Here is a 17,710-nt window from a genome sequence, read left to right on the forward strand (position 1 = left end):
TTATGGTAACTACCTATCAGGCCTTGAAATAATCCACGGAACGCACATCAACAGGGGCCAATTTCATAGAGCTGCTTAAGCAAAAAATTTGCTTAAGCGCGAAAATATCTTGCTTATTTTACACATGTTACTGGCCAAAAATTCATGCCATATACATTGCTTGTGACTGGTATTTAGCTGTTGTTTACTTAGCCTAACAATTGAGTGAAGTCTTGGCCGGTAATCTGATTTTACTAAGCAAGGATTTTTTTGCTTAAGAAAAAATGTTTGCTTAAGCAGCTCTATGAAATTGGGCCCAGACCTTTATCATAGTGCAGCCATCTTGAAATTTCACCATTGATATCAATGTAACCATTCCGAGGCTGGAAGAAGAAAGTAGTCTGGTTCCTATTTGCATAATGACTATTAGCATTCGTTATTGACAAGGAACAAGACCAAGATGGAGGCAGCATGATAAAGATCTATTGCCGTGGTGCCCTGTGCTTTTGCAGTGGTGCCCTTTGTTTGCAAAGTTCCAATATATTGGTTCACGTAGACATTTTCCTAATAGAAGGGCCCCTTATGAGAGGAACATTGCTGTGCCCCTGAGAGCGAAGGTCTATGTCTGATGAATTGAACCTAAGGGTGTGGGTCTTTGACTTAAAGGAACCACGAACTAAAGATAAAAATGGTCCTGAAAACCCCCCACATAATATACTACATTGGAAGTTGCAGAATGCAAGCTCTTACGCAATGAGTTTCATGCATGTTAAACTGTGGGAGCTGCACTTAAAACAGGAAAGGGAACTTCAAGAAAGTTTAAAATAATTACTTCAACTTCTGTAATTGTGTTGTTATTATGTCGTGTACAAAAGTTTGTTTTGTTTGGTTTGCTGTTTTTTTCTTTTCTTTTTCTTAGTCCGCCGCCCCCACCTTTTCGGGTAGGGGTGAGAAGTCATCCAGTATAAAACAAACCCTCAAAATAATAACTTGTTTGATGTTCACGGTGGATAATTATTTTCAAGTGCCATCCAGGATGGCAAGTGATCTCTTTCAATTCCATGTCAAAATTAATTCCACTGTCAGAGATAAGCTATCAACAGAAAGGGGCGAAGTCCTTAAACTTTGTTTATAATCATCGAATTTAAAGTCCATTAAAGTCAGACTCAGACCTTGACACTTTGGGGGAGATGTTATCATTACATTTATTTCTTATCGAGACCTTTTGGTCTTTCCTCCTTCTTATTAAACGTCTCCCAGTACGAAGCATCTTCTGGCAATAACGGCTCCGCTGAGGAAACTAGTTCCGGGAACTTTAACTCCTTAAAGACAGTCGGAGGAACAGTGATGTCATCCGACACCTGTAACGAATGGGAAAGAAATAATATGATGTCAGAGAGTCGGAAGACGGTGGTGGTCCAGAGGAAGACACGCATGCAGGAAGTTTTTCCACCACGAAGGATGTAATAGCGACTATAGAATCATGCATAGCATGTTTGCTTTGTTTTTGAAAGGACGAGGAAACCAAGGAAATTGTAAATTCCTACTGGAGCATTTCAAGGGCACCAAGGCAATGAACCAGGAGCATGAAGGCAATCGCCTTCGTTGCCTCCGCGGAGTATCGGGCCTGCAAACCTTGATGATAAGCCCAGGCCTTTATGCTTCGTTTTTGAAAGGGCGAGGGCACCAAGGCATTTTGTCCTTAGGTAAAGGGCACTCAGTAAGAAAATTGTAAATTTCTACTAGAGCTTATCAAGGGCACCAAAGCAAGACCATGCAGGGGGCATGAAGGTGAAGTTGAGGTTTCCTCCGTGAAGTATCAGGTCTGTATTATGTTAGCGAGGAGGGGACTAAACCTGTTATACAGGCTAAATAATGAAGCATCAGAACGTCCTTCCCTATAAGATAGGTCAGAGACAATAGTTAACGAAGATGGAAAATTATGATCGTGTTATTTAGTGTTGTGTTTTAGAGATTTTATCATTGTTTTAACATGTAAGTTAATTTACAATTTTTTTTTAATGGACAATAAATTGATTGAATTGAGAAGTAAAATACGTTCAGGAGGGGATATAGAATGAGAACGATATTCAGAATGTGATGGCCAAGTGGTTAAGAGCATCGAATTAAGTTTTTTTGTCAAATATTTGGTCAACTGAATGTTGTTGACCTGAACTTTGTTTGAGTCATCGGAGTGTGGGTTCGGGTCCTCGTCTTGACAATTGTGTACTTGAGCAAGATCCTTTACTATACTTGCTTCTCTTCACCCAAAGGGGTATACGAGGGTAGAGGTTGATCTGTTTGTGTATCAAGGAAGAAATGTCATGCTATTGTTGTGCTTAGCAGCTCTATGAAATTGGGCCCAGGGCACTATTGTAAAGCGCAATGAGACGTTATTATTACAATTATTATGAGCAGAGTTTGATTCTCAGGAAGGAGGCGTTGGTAGATTACCGTCTAATTATTTTTGACATGGAGTACAAATGCACCAGGTTACAGAATGAAGACGTTACAATAAGGGAATTCGGTATGAGAAAAATAACCTCCAAAGAGAAAATTGGAAGAGATAGCATCTCACCAAGATGAGGAAGAGATAAACCAGGATGCTGAAGACGAAAGAGAGGCATTTGGATCTCAATAATTTATGAGGATGTGTCGTTAGATATTCAGGAAATGGGAGAAGGCGGCTATGGAAAGACTCGAGATAGAACAGGATAATTAGTAAACGGTAATCGAGACTGTAAGGTTCTGAGAAGAAGGGAAGATTTGACGTCAAACTTAGACAGAATGATGTGGCGGTGTTTTTAAGAAAGGCTGAGTATTCATCAAAAAGGGTATGAAGCCCGTACAGTGTATTGTTATTGGGAGCAGATGAAATAAAGACATCAGTAACTATGACAAGAAATTTATTTGAAGAAGACAACTCTTCAATCCGTGTCAGGGTCAGTAAGACCCAAAACTGTTTCAATTCAAAATTACCCAGATATGGGTAAAGACTTTAAAGCGAGTTTGTAGTGTGTTTTGGCATACAGACACGCGTGACATATGTAAATCGGTCTATCTGTCAAGCATGAAGCCTTTCTCAGATTCAAATCTTGGTTTGAAAATTACCCCCTTATCTTAAACTACATGCCTTCAAATGTTGTCGTTTGTAACAATGTTTTATAATATCAACAGCTCTGGAGCGCTTCTTTACCAAAGTAAGTTTTTCAAGTTGTATGGTCATCACTTTATTGATCACCAAAGGTAAAATCTCCTTTTGAGGACAAGCAACGACGACGTGTTTAAAACTAAGAAGCTTACGTCCACGTGAAGAAAAAAAACAATAAGTCTACAGAACTGAAGTCTGATCAGTTAAGAGTTTGACGACACCTAATCCATGTATCAGCCACAGCCCTAGCGGGATTGGAACCGAAGTCCCTTGGGGTTGGGGCTAAGTCACATAGTGGAGAATGCAAACATTCAAACTTGTAAGGACCAGCCGGTGGCTTTGTTGAAAGGATACATGGGAAAGCCGAACTTGTGGAGAATTTAGACTGAGACGTGACATGTAAATCAGTTTATTTTAAAGTAATGAAGTTGACTCCACCAATTTTGAGTCCGTCTTTGTGTTGAATCTGATCTTACGAAAATCCTTTTGTTATATATAAAAATTTCACGAACAAAAATTTGAAATGTTTTAAAAGGGGTACAGTGCTGTTTTCTTTTACAAAGTAAGAGCTGCACATTCACTTGATCATGGACATAACCAATATTCCATGCCGTTTCCCTCAACAGAACAAACCCGTAAGAAAATAATAATACCAGCCCGTACTACTACGGGGAAAATGAAGCTACGGAGAATTGAGTTTTGCTCTGTAGGACACAAAGTGCAACTCAGAATGATAAAAAGTGCACCAGACACATCCAAAGTATGATCAAGCCACAATCACCCAGTCAATTAAAATGTTCTTACCCATCAGCCTTGGCCCAATTTGGTAGAGCGGCTAAAGCAGAAAATACTGCTAGTAGACACATTTCTGCTAAAAGCCGAAACGAACAGGGTACCAGTCACATATTTAGCATGCAACACGGTAGTTTGTCCGGTAACCTAATTCTGGTAAGCATAATTTTGTTGTGCTTAGCTGCTTTTTGTGCTGAAATTGTGAAATTGGGCCCATCCATCTAAAGTTTGATTATACATGATGAATTTTAAGTCCAGAGTTTTATTCCCGGAGAGTAATATTCTGCAATATCAAGACTGACTGATCTATAAATACAAATCTTGTACAAGACGTTACTCCAGATTTAGTCCAATCTTGTGCAACGGATACTTAAAATCCCTTCCAGCTTAGGACCACTGGGCACACTTTCTTTAAAATCGAACAGCAAGACACCAACCTCTTTAAAAAAGTTGATTGAAAATCTCACTGGCACCAAGAAGACCCAGATTCACCCAAATTCTTACATCCTGTTACTAGACATGTTCGTAATATTTCTGATTAAATGGGGGCGATAAAGGATGGGGCGATATGTCCACTTGGTGTCTCCTTCATCACTTGCTTTTTTAACATGCCTAGCATGTAAGCCTCGAGGTGCCCGTTTGGTTTCGACAGTACACGTAAATCCAAATCTTTGCCAACAGACAATATCTGGAGATAATGGCAACCTTAAAAGCATTGTACCCTTAGTTTTGGGAGCCTTTCGATTGTTTAACCTATACATTAACTAACCTGTGAAAATCTCATTTCAAAAAGTGGTCATCAAAATTTCTGATATATCGCCGAAAATCCGGAGTGAGTATGTCCACAAGGAATACTTAAGTTGGGGGAAAACACTGATATCTTTTTACATAACCACATTCTTTCGAAGTGAAATGTTTCTCAACATGATTTATACTATCGGAAGCTTGCTGTAGGCTTCTAAATAAACCAAAAGTTTGTATTGACAATATTTTTTAAGAGTGATTGCCAAACGTACACCTTCCCTTTAAATGCACTGTTCACATTTGGTAATTACGAAAGAATACATATTAGCTTACAAGCGTTTGGTAACGAGCACAGAGTGTTGATAACACATTGTGAGAAACGGTTCCCTCTGAAGTAACGTAGATTTTGATAAAGAGGTAATTTCTCACTCAAATAATCAAAACCTTCAGGCGAAGCCTGTATTTTTACCTACTGAAAGCACTTGAACAACAAAAATGTGTCTTTTCTTTCATCATTTTCTTGCAAATTCGATGACCAACTGAGCAACAATTTTCACAGGTGTTGGTATTTTTTGGATATGTTGGGATACACCAAGTGAGAAGACTGGTATATGACGATTACTGAGAACGAATATCTTCCCTTTAAGTTAATCTGATTCCAAGACAAAGATCACGACGAGACATATAAAGAGATTAAAACATGAATTATCTTAAACCTCAATTTGAAGACGGGTTTTTATACTTGGATATCCCCCTTGTGGTGGGATATCTTAAGCAACGCTTCAGGATACTTGTGGTTATTGCCAGATTTTTGTTGAGAGGATGAGCTTCTTAGAGCAGCGGTTGATAAAGTAAACCGTCTTAAAGTTGAGGCACTGGTAAAGTATGGTTTGTTTATGCCTGTTTACTTCAAAGTAGAAAGTATACCGGGCAGTCCCGTTGGTATTGTTGGTTTACTGGGCCCAACTTCATGGCTCTGCTTACCGTAAGCACATAATCGGCGCTTACGGAAGCAGGGAGTTCTGTGCTTACGACAAGCGTATTTCACGGGTTAGCGGCGAATTTTGGCTTCTGTGCGTGCGTACAGAGCCATGAAATTGGGCCCGGCTCTTGATTGGCAAATGTCGTGGGTTTGACCCCCAGCCGAGTTATATGCCTGGATTTTTTTTTCTCACAGCATTCATGCGCACATCGGTGTAAATATTGGTAAAACAAAATAATAAATGTTCATCCGGTAAACTATCGGGCATAACACTTTCAAAACAAATCGCGTCCGAAATGATCAAAATCCTGATCGTATAATAGTCCTGCCCTGACCTACTGCATGTACAGGGTCACTGTGACCAGGATTCTGTGTAAAATTGACCTAAAAATGAGTCAAACTGACGTAGAGTCCCAGTAAAAATTCCACTGTTTTAACCACTTTCTGTGTCCACCTAGTTGCAGCATATATTTTGCAGCATATATTTTGCAGCTTATGCGTGACAAAGTCCTATGACACGCATGCAGTTCACCAGACAGGATAAATAGTCTCTTTACCTCGTTACACTCAACCTTGTACCCCTTTTTGTTATCAGCGAAATTTGATCATATATAATAATATTTACATCTGAAAAACAATCGGGAATACTAAGTCATCCGTAATGAAACAAACCCTCATTAAAGGATCATAATTACACAATATTAATTAGTGGTTGCTCTATCTCTACTTAAGAATACTAACAGGTCTATTAAAAAAGATACTCTAATACGTTCTATTGTTTTGGAGGAAAAACAACTTTGGTAATGGGGTAATTAATTAAATATTCACAAATTGCATTTGCAGACTTCTGACGTCGGAACCTCTTGCTGAAAAACAGCCTCAAGGAATAACAACAAACACACAATTCCATCAACCCAGACACAAGGGATATTAAAAAATAAAATAATAAAAGGACGTACAATTTCAGAAAAGTGAACAGTTTATGGCGTCATAATCAATTTGCAGCTAATGGGTTTATACAGGAGTGGTTATTTTGGGCAAATGAATAGAGACAAAAAATAAATATCTGTGTGTTGCTGCTGCTATTAATTATGTTGGTATTTTATTGTTGTTGATATTTCTGGATGTTGTTCTTGTAGCTGTTGTTTAATTTGTCTTACCTTTTTGTTTTTATAACCCCCTTAACTGTTCCAAAAGTAATCTACGAAAACAAAGTTATCTTTAATAAATACAAATCATAATGAAAACCATTCAATGTTTTTTTTATGAATAGAGCCTCTTACAAATGTCCACACAAAAATAATACACAGGCCAAGTGCAGTAAAAGAAATAAACAAATTTACAGCTTTGACAATAAATGTAATTCACACTGCGACTGCTGGAACTACTGTATGTTGCCAACAGTCGGAGCATCTTGGAACACAACAACGACCATTAATTCCCTCTCGAATGGGAGTATTCCTGAACTTCAGAGAATACTACATACTTGTCATTTGAATTTATTAATGTAACATGTAAAATTAAATAACACTATGATAATGAAACTGTGGCTGTTCCCCGTGACATTCATTCACACTATAGACACAATCTGAGGGAAGTGGATCATGCGTTTTGCCTGGTGGTGGCAGACAATGGGACAAATAAGCTTTTTGCTTTAGCTCAATTCAGACATCCAGCTCAGCCGAATGAAAATATTTCAATCACAAAACAGGCTTTGTTTTTGAAATTTTTCACAAATGGTTTGTCTGTTTTGTTGGGTTTGGAGTATAGCTTTTGGATTATCTATCTTAAAATTGTCGTAAACATTTATGTGTGACCTAGTCGAAAGCTAAATAAAGTTGGTATCGTTTGTTTGCATAAAGCATCTCTCAAGAACACAGAAATGAGGCAACAGAAAATAACTGTCTTATGATTCAGAGATATCATGATATTAACTTGATACCACGACAGAAAGTGTCTACAGGCACACCACAGACCTGCATATTTTCGTTTTGAATATTTTTCATTATCGGGTGATTCGTTAAACATTCACGTCTTGGTCGATTATTTATGATATTTATTGCTTACTTTTAAATGTTCTTATTATTACCAACATTTCGGACGTACGGCACTCAGCTATACTCTGCTCATACAAGAGGTTTCAGGTTTATAGGATTTGAGGCATTGCACGGTGAGGTATCAATATATATTTGGTTTGCGGTAACACCGTGTGTGTATCTACTTGCCAGGTAGAGTTTGTTCTTAGTAGAGAACTGTCTTTCTTTATTCTACTACCGTGGAGTAGATTTATCGGTTGTTCCGGATACTTCTCAGTTCTGAAAAGAAATGTCCTGCTTTTTAACTACTACTAGGGCGGATGGTTATCGAACATTGGCTGGGACTACTTCTTTAGCTTATAGGATCGTAATTAACTGCACTACCGCGGAGTCAGTTCTTGAATTGGTCTCAACGTTTCGACTAGCTCCCCCTATGTCATCGTCAGGAGACCTGGGCATAGGTTTATTACACTCAAGGTCCTTACCATTATCTCTGATTTCTACAGTGTTCTACCTCCCTAATTTGAAGTCACTATTAATTTGTCTCTTTGAGTTTGCATCCACACTAATGTTAATTGCAATTACTACTAAGCGAAGCTTCCTGTGTAATACAATCAACCTCAAATGGGTCCAAATTTGAAAATTAATGACAAAACTCCCGGTCGGAACATGTCATATTACATTTCCATTAGTTTCGACAACGAAGAACACATTGTCAGCCAAAGGGCAGACAAGACTGAGTTTATAACGAACATGGGTTAAAAAATGGATGTTACTTTCCAGTAAGTGCACATTCAAGGCAATCACAAATGTGTTAAAATTTACCCGTAAATATTAAATACTAATAATAGTGGCTTCTTGTAGAGCGCCCAGGCATGGCGCTCATGGCGAAGTGTCAAATAGAATGCACACATTAATAGATATGAGCACATAACATAATATTGACATGTTAAAACAGATATACTGCTCGTATACAGTTGGTCTATTGTGAATCAACTGAAATAATGATGAGGTAAAACCCGCTCGATTCATCCAAACGGGATGTTGTTTGACAGTGGCAAAAAAAAAAAAGGACGAAGACCCCAAGACGGTCTAGGAGCAGGCCTGGAATTGAACCTTTGAGAGGGCAAGGCCATTTTCAATTTGCATAGAACCTTTTGGTAAAGGGAACCCTGTGAGGATATTGTTTCAAGGGCACCAAGGCATTTAGAAAACTGTGGGCTTGGAGGCAATCGCCTTCGTTGCCTTCGTGAAGTATCAGGCCTCACAATTCCATTAATAGGGGAAATCTTAAAGTATGTGGGAAACTTTTGAAGGGGCACCAAGGCCAAGACCAGTGGCAACATAGGCCATGCCCCACCTCCCACGTTGTTCTCTTTGTAATTCCAGGCCAATGGGGGCCACGTACCTAAGATCAAGTGACTAACTCTGCCTGTGCCAAACTTCATCGAAAAGAGAAGGGGTTCGCCCCGGTGTTCCTGGCCGTGGCTGCTGAATGCCTTATATATAAGGTGCTACAACAATGTACATAATTGGGTCTCAGAATTCAGCACTGTAATAATCTGTCTGAGAGTTTGTATAATACTCAGCGCTTTGAGTAATTTGTTTGGTGGATACGTGCGCTATAAGACTTCGATATTATTATGTGATTACATTCTGTGAACTTACTCCCTCGATCATGAATTACCACAACTAATAAAAACGGAGGTTGGAATAAATTGATAATGAATATTCCAGATGAAGGGAGAATTGGTCTTTCATTGGCTGACTGATCGATCATATCTAAATGACTTTTCTGAATTAGTTTTAAGTACAATTCAGTTGATTTTGTTCCGGGTAAATTATCATCTTCACCTCCCATGGCAGCTGTGTAGTCCCCTTGTGAAAACAATTAAAAACCATCCCCCTTGAGACGGGCGGGTGTTAATAATGTCACCACGATCGTTAATTGTTAAAGTAACATTGTATCCTGTATCAACAGCTTGAAATGTGTTATTAATATAACGAAAACACAACAGGACATGAAACTCATCAATACACGACACCTGCCGGGACATCAGAAGACATGTCGACCTTTGACCTCCCCCACGAGGGCATTGTCATCATCATTTATCATCTTTGCACCAATTACAATCCCAAATCTTATCTTATTGTCTGACCACATTTTGTTGTGTTGTGTTAATGAATAGATGTCATTTACAGATTGTTAAATCCACCTGCGACCATCATCATCACATGTATGAAGATGACATTGACAAGACGACCGAGCCCGGGGAATATTATGTATAGCGGTCTGAACTGATGAAGAGCAATATCAGCTACCTCGGTATATACACAGCAATCCAAAACGATGCCAGTATCTAATTGCCCATAAAAAAACAGCTGGTTTTCAAAGAGGGGCACTTCCAAAGGAATTTCATAATGCAGTGTTTTGTCAATCTCATCGGTGACGCCACATATGTTTCAATGATTAAAAATAGTATAGCCTTTAACTAAGCTTGTTTAACGGTGGGGAGATATTACAAATTTGGCGTTGGTTTTCTCGACCAGCAGCAGGACGAGTGACTATTTTTTTTTTTTTTTAATTTGTTTTTTCATTCCAAAGGCACTTGACACTATTGGTATTTACCCAAAACAATTGTTACATAAACACTTAATTGGTAACGAGCAACGGGGACGGTATAAAACATTGTGAGAAACGGCTCCCTCTGAAGCAAAGCGTACTTTTAGAGAAAAGTGTAATATTTCTCACTCAAATATTGAAAAACTTCAGGCCTGCCTGCAGCCTTTTATGTGTTTGAAGTACACAAATTTGTGCACCAATGGTGTTTTTTTCTCTAGTATTTAAATGAACAATAATGAGTTCAAATTTCCACAGATGTTACTGTATGCATATGTTACTGTATGCATATGTTGAGATGCACCAAGTGAGAAGACTGGTCTTTGACAACAACCAAACGTGTCCAGTGCCTCTAAGTGTAGATATGCAGAGAGGTAGCCCGACCTTGACAAATTAAGAGCGCTTTTTAACTCCCCCTCCCCCTCTCTCTCTCTCTTCCCATCCTAACCAAAGGACTAATTAAAAAAGAGGAGGCCATCCTCTGTGCACATTATTGCCGCATATAATTGCTGAAATCAAAAAGCTTTCAAGCTATTGTTGTTTAGAAATGCACTCATCTCAGACACGCGATTCATCAAAGCAGTTACATTCAAACAACAACATGCCTGACAGAAATGACATTGTGCATGGTAATGTTTTGTTTATGTTCTGCGTCATTTACTTTTATTTCATATAAGACAATGTACAAGACGACTTTGAAAATTCTCCGGGCGTCTATCCTACGGAAATTGATAATATCTGCTGGTATGTTTACTCTTCGAGTCTAATGAAACTGACAAAGAGATTGAAATATAAGTGGCGACTTTTAACAAGACTTAAGATGCTGGTACCACCTCAAAGAAAGACTTAAGATGCTGGTACATTAATTGCATTAATTCAAGGACAAAGTTGCAAATTCTATTGGTTGTAAAATAGCATCAGTGTTTCCTTCACACTGCAAATACTCCATTGAAAACAAAATATCTGAACAAAACAACATGGTTAACTCAATCTCCCGTCCACCCCTCCAACACACAAACAAACAATCTTAATAAAGTATTTGGTGGGTTGGTTAACTCCACCCCCTCCCTCCCAGTACCAATGCATGTTACTTGATGGTTCCTGCGCACCCTTCCCAGAATCAGTGCATTATGTATTTGATGTTGATTGTTTACGCCCCCCGCCCCCCAAGAAATGCATTTGATGGTTCACATCCCCTCCAAGGTATTTATTTGATGGTTCAAGACCACCCCTTAAAGAATCAATTAACTTTGGATTTAATGGTTGCCCCCTCCCCTCCATAACAGAGTCAATGTTATGCTTTTGATGGTTCACACCCACATCATACCAGAATTAATGCATTATGTACTTGATAGCTACCCCTCCCACAGTCAATCATTATCGTGTAGTTTATGAATCTCCAAGAAACATACTTAAGGTAATTCAAAGATATGTCTTTAACGGTAAAGGGCACATATCTAGAGCACCAAATTAATGCTCAGCACTGCCAAACAGAGCCTCATCAAGGGAAGGTACACGTTTGGTAATAACTCAAAACAAATATTAACTTAAAAACTGACTTGGTAACGAGCATTGGAGAGCTGTTGATAGTAAAAAACATTGTGAGAAATGGCTCCCTCTGAAGTAGCAAAGATTTTAAGAAAGAGGTAATTTCTCACTACAATAATACAAGACTTCTAGCCAGAAGTTTTTTATTCATATCTGAAAGCACACAAATTCGTCCAACAAGGGTGTTTTTTCTTTCATCATTTTCTCGCAACTTCGATGACCAATTTAGCTCAAATTTTCACAGGCTTGTTATTTTATGCTTATGTTGGGATACACAAAGTGAGAAGACTGGTCTTTGACAATTAACAAACGTGAACCTTCCCATTTAGCTCACCAATCTCCAAGCACAACAGCATAGTTTCATAACACAAAATCAAGATTATAACCACAGAGTACAACCACAGAGAACAGTACAACTATCTATTGCCCATTAATTGGATGTTCAGTATGAATACAATATATTTTGTGGTGAAGGTAAAGTGCGCCCTCATTGTTATTGACTTCAGCACTTCTTTAATCTCAACCACTGAGGGCAGCAGATCTAAGTAGAGGATGGATGAAATTACAGATATATGCACGAAGATAACATTACTGGCCTAGATTAAGAAAAGAGCCACAGGCTATTCATGATTGCATCACTATTTAATATAAAAGAAAAACGATCATTTTAAAGTATATTAAAATCTTACTTTTCCCACTTTCCCAAACTCTAGTGCGATTACCAGGGCAAATGGTAAACATTATGATACGATAGGTATTTTTTGTGAACAATATGATAGCATTATAAGATCAAAAGTATCATGGATGATGAATACAATCTTTTGCGTTGGGAAAAATGGCTATTAAGCCGATTTAAAGGCATCAGATATTACGCAATCACAGGCAGGCAAAATAATTTAAACACAACTTTAACCCAACGGTCCCAAGTTCTGCAGTAAAGTTCAGAAAGATGTCCAAACCGGTTTGGGACTGCTGATACCAAAAACAATTGCCTATCACAGAAACAGACATACCAATCATACCCAAGTCCAAACACTTGGGGAAAGCTTTGGCGGTCGTAACCAATAACTGTTTCAGTTGAGTTGGCCATGGTTAATCACTGGCCAATTACCGAAACAGTTATCGGTTAATACGATGGCCAAAACGCACCCTTGGTTTTATCACTGAGTAGAGCATTTTGAAGGATTATGGGAGGGTCTCTCGCCAAAGACACTCAGGGGTTAGAGTTAATCATTAGTGAACCCCTTTGGCTAAAGGGGGAAGCGGGGTTAATTTGCCAAAAACTGTACACAGATAAAATCATTTAATCTTACTTCCAAAACCAGGTGAAAATTGTTTTTATTGCTGTCTCTTACAAACTTATTTTGTTCATGCTGTACACAAACTTAATTTGCTCTATTTTGTCCAAATACGGGAGAGCAGTTGCCCCCTGCCCCCTGGAACCCTTTGGTGATACAACTATAGATGGATTGCACATGACCTCATTACCCATCATCTTTGATGAAATGTGCACAAGTGCAAGGCTATTATTGGTTGAGAGGTATACCCGTGCACTTTTTACAATTTTCATCACCAAAATAAGAACACTGACAAATGTTATCCCAGAGGGACCTCTCCAGACTGGGCACTGGGGGGTCAATGGAATGGAGGAGGCAGAAGTGGCAGCCCAAGATCGGTCTATTTGACAGCTTCTCACCAGTCAGGCAGCCAGTGCATAAATGCATGATGCTAACCGATGATCATAATCAAATATGGCGGTCGAAGGACAGTATGTGCAATCCAGGTAAAGGGCTAAAAAAAAAAAATCAGGACTCACCCCATGTGGTTTCTTGAGGGCAACACATACAAAATGAAGATCGTCCAGCTTAGATTCGTGATAAGCCCATGTGGTATCGAGTTTGCCGTCAAGATAAAACTCTGTATCCGTTGTGACAACTCCTTGCTGTAGAGCAAGTGTCTTCGGATGGAATTCAATCCTCTGCAGATTAAACCCTAAACCGATTCCGATGGCCTTGATGTAACTTTCTTTCAAGCACTGAAATGATTACAAGTTAAAAATTATACAAATAGATTGGGCATTTATCACAACTATTAAAGACACTGGACACTATCGGTAGTTGTCAAAGACCAGTCTTCTCACTTGTTGTACACCCTCAACATAATGTATAAAATAACAAATCTGTGAAAATTTTAACCCAATTGGTCATCGAAGTTGCAAGAGAATAATGGAAGAAAAAAAAACCTTGTCGCACAAGTTGTGTGCTTTCAAGATGTTTGATCTCGAGACCTCAAAATCTAAATCTGAGGTCTTGAATTCAAACTCAAAAATTTTAGTCAGAAAATACTTCTTTCTTAAAAACTATGTGACTTCAGAGGGCGCCGCTTCTCACAATGTTTTATACTATCAACAGCTCTCCAATGGTTGCTAACAAGTAAGTTTTTATGCTAACATTTATTTTGAGTAATTACCAATAGTGTCCACTGCCTTTAAGTCATCCTAAGCCAAAGCCAAAGCTCAGTTCCTTGAATCATACGATCGGTGTAATGTCACCCATACAGTGAACAACTTTCTATAACTCCTTAAAGCAGAAACTATTACACATTTCTGTGTGCACGCTGCGTGTAATTGTGCATTCTTATTGGCCAAAAACTCATCACACTCATGCATTACATTTCCCCTAAAAAAGACTAAGGGCTAAGCAACAAGTTGCTTGAAACCAGCCAAAAATGGTACATATATGAATTGGCATTTTGGCTGGAAACCCAGTTCAGGTAAGCATCAGTGGTTTGTGCTTAGCTAATGTTTTTGCTACTCTAGCTTTTTAAAATTGGGTCTAATTTCACAAGTTGCCACCCTAATCACTTACCCAGAATCTGTAAAACATTTCTAGTTGTTTCCACTCTGTGCCCTCTGCCTTCACAACTGTCCATTCATGGGGAGTAAACTGCTTTGTCATGATACGGAAAAACTCTGGGATATCTGGAGTTCCTTCGGATTTATAAAATAAAAAGTAAATCAAAGATTATATTTTGAAAGGTGCAGAAGCGACGACTAAACAATGAAATCTCTGTACTTGTTCTTTAAAATTACATCACACTTATTTTGAAGGCACTTCCTCTGTGGAATAAGTGGTAAAGATTTGATAGGTACAAGTTTGTGCGAGTACAGTTACAGAGTGGTGGAACAAAACCCGTCTCCTCAAATCCAACCAATGTTTCCCCCCTTTTTTTTTCTTTTTTTTTTCGTTCGTATGTTTTCAAGTGTGAATAAAAGATAAATGAACAGACTGAAAAATAGAATCAGACTGAAGGCTCTCAAAAGAAGAACTCTGATTGGCTAATAAAATGACTCACTGCAGCTCAGAGTTGCTAGACAAGTATTTAACAGAAAACAGAGATAAATAGTATCAAGGAAACACTCTGCTGATTTATATAAGAGGGTGTTCATTCATGCAGCAATTGAAGGACTGAATCCTCAGTGATGTTGCCAACAAAAGGAACTGGAAGACTGCTCCATAGGGGGATGGCAGTGTGAACAAAAATGTAATACGAGCAGCGAGTTGATATTTTGTGGGTGTGTTCTGTTGGCACTGCAAAGAGCCGGTGTGTTCTCGACGTTTCAATCAGTAAACTCTGCTTGTCTTCAGCAGATTGAAGATGAGCAGAGTTTACTGAAGAGTATACCGTTTGAAAAATGTCAGGCGCACACTATTGGCCAATGAACAACCTCTTTTTGAACTCCAGGTAAGGGCACCTCTAGGTGGGTTTTTATTTTGGCTTAGGTTAGGTTTCCTGCCTCTCACTTCTAACTCTGAACATTTATTTCTCCATCAAAAGAAGTAACTATAGGTAGTAAACTTGTGTGTACAACCATGAGTAAACTCACTTTTGAAGAGTGTTGGCTGTGAGAAGAGTTGGTGTGTCGCAAGAACAAATCTGTCTGCTTGTTTTGTCATCTTTTGATTGCTTAGATGGCAGGTAGATGGCATCAATAAGGTCAGTTGACAAATAGGGCGCCCAAAAACATACATGTAGTGCTCTTGTCAGCTGTTTTCGTAGCACCCTGGCGCCTAGACAGGTTCAGGTTCAGGTTCAGATTTATTTCCATACCATTTGTACATGTACAATATGAGGGGCGAATCATTGTAGAACTTAATAACAGTATGTGGAGGTCGCAGACAGGAAGCCTAGGCTTGTACAAGGTCTGGCCTCAAGGTCTAGACCAAAGGTCGAAGGTTAAAATCCTGCCTCTGTACTCACCTCTGCTTTCAACCTTCATAACATCAATGCCACATGAGAACTCTGGCTCGGCAGCCAACACAGTAAAGTCTCCCTGGTGTGATGCATTGAAGTTAAAATTAGGGAAGAATTCGGGATCTGCAATGAATTCATTGCACAGGTAAGGTTTGCCTTTCTCGGTCCGGGCTAGACTGATGTCTTTCCATGGGAAATTTAGGGTATCTGTAATCACTTTCCGTAACAACAGTCTCCCAGCCTACAAAAAATCAAACAATTTAAAACAACATTTTGAATAAGAGGGAAACATTTTGTAAGGAATGGTTCCCCACAGTTGGATAACTTTCCGTATGGAGCCAACACTTTTCCACTCTTTTTTTAACAAAAAGGGATATATCTCATTGAGGTAAATTAGATACTATATTATTTCATATCGAATGAAAAAGTGGTGGCGCCATACGGAAACTTTTCCACACAGTTTAATGAGCAGAAAGTGTTCAATCCATCGGCCAGACACACTTTTCCCAAAACGCACTCATGTGCACGTATTAATGTGTAGGCCTATATCGTGCAAGATACAGTTGATACATCACGTAAATATTTACAACTGTGCTTATAAATCATAAATGACATTTAATCTCACCATGGAAGCTTTTCCATCTTTTGTGAATACAAACTTTCCAATCCTTTCCTTTTCTTCCTGTTGAATACACCTTGATGCGAGAGTCCATTCAGCCTGGGTTGGATTCCAGGCACCGAATCGGAAGGCCCAACGTACACTCCCCATTTTATGAATTAATGAATACTTAAAAAGATGAAGCAGAAGCAGAATTCTCCCTGGATCCTTGTCCGTTTGTTTTGCTTTAACTAAGCTAGAAGACCAGAGGGTGTCACTGTTAGTGTTAGGGGACCAGGAAGCTAATAAGGCCAAATGTGTGCCGTTGAAGATGAATCCCCACTGGAGGGTTGTGACTGGAATGTCAACTATCACGCAGTCCGTTCGATGAATTTAAGTCCCGCCACGCCCACACCGTCCGAATACACCGAAAAAGTTATACGGCAACAACGCACACTTGTCCTTGACACTGTTGTCAACAGTGTTGGTTTCCTTTGTCTGCCCCACGTAAATTTGAGTTTGTGCAATGCAGTCTGAGAACAAATTACTGCCTGTACTAGGCTTGGAGTCACTATACGCAGTTGTGGGAGACACTCACATACTAGTTCAAGGAATGTGACAACCAAACGATTTGATTAATCTAAAAATCCGGTTCAGAGCACACAAACATCCGTGTTTGTTTCGATGGGCGCAGACATCTTTGTTATTAGAAAACAGCGCCACCTGTTGAATTGGAAGGGATTGAATGTCGGTTACCAAATGAGGGCGCTCTTTAGGTCTTCTGTAAATCTTGTTGTAGTAAAGACAACAATTATTTTAGTCATAGCCGTTATGTAAGAATACTTTTTTTGGTGAGAATTACTGGGTCATAATTGAGCAAAATTGAGCCAGATTATTGTCAAGTGATTAGTAAAAGATATTCATCCAGAAAATATGTATGGTTCCTAGACTTATGATTTTTGTTATACTGTACGTGACTTTAGTTGAATGAGTCGTCCTTTTCTTG

The 17,710-nt window shown here is 38.9% G+C and overlaps 1 protein-coding gene across 1 annotated transcript; it reads right to left on the reverse strand.

The window, feature by feature from the left end:
• Positions 1 to 320: 320 nt before the first annotated feature.
• LOC117293907 (L-aminoadipate-semialdehyde dehydrogenase-phosphopantetheinyl transferase-like) lies at positions 321 to 17,415 on the reverse strand. The gene is made up of 5 exons (XM_033776385.1): positions 16,732 to 17,415; positions 16,113 to 16,347; positions 14,720 to 14,841; positions 13,669 to 13,887; positions 321 to 1,340 (listed from the first exon to the last, which is right to left on the reverse strand). The coding sequence occupies exons 1-5, from the start codon at positions 16,873 to 16,875 to the stop codon at positions 1,185 to 1,187; spliced, it is 876 nt and encodes a 291-aa protein (XP_033632276.1). The 5' UTR covers positions 16,876 to 17,415; the 3' UTR covers positions 321 to 1,184.
• Between the last annotated feature and the right edge of the window lie 295 nt (positions 17,416 to 17,710).

This window comes from Asterias rubens, chromosome 8, assembly GCF_902459465.1.
Source record: "Asterias rubens chromosome 8, eAstRub1.3, whole genome shotgun sequence".
Lineage (NCBI taxonomy): Eukaryota > Metazoa > Echinodermata > Asteroidea > Forcipulatida > Asteriidae > Asterias > Asterias rubens.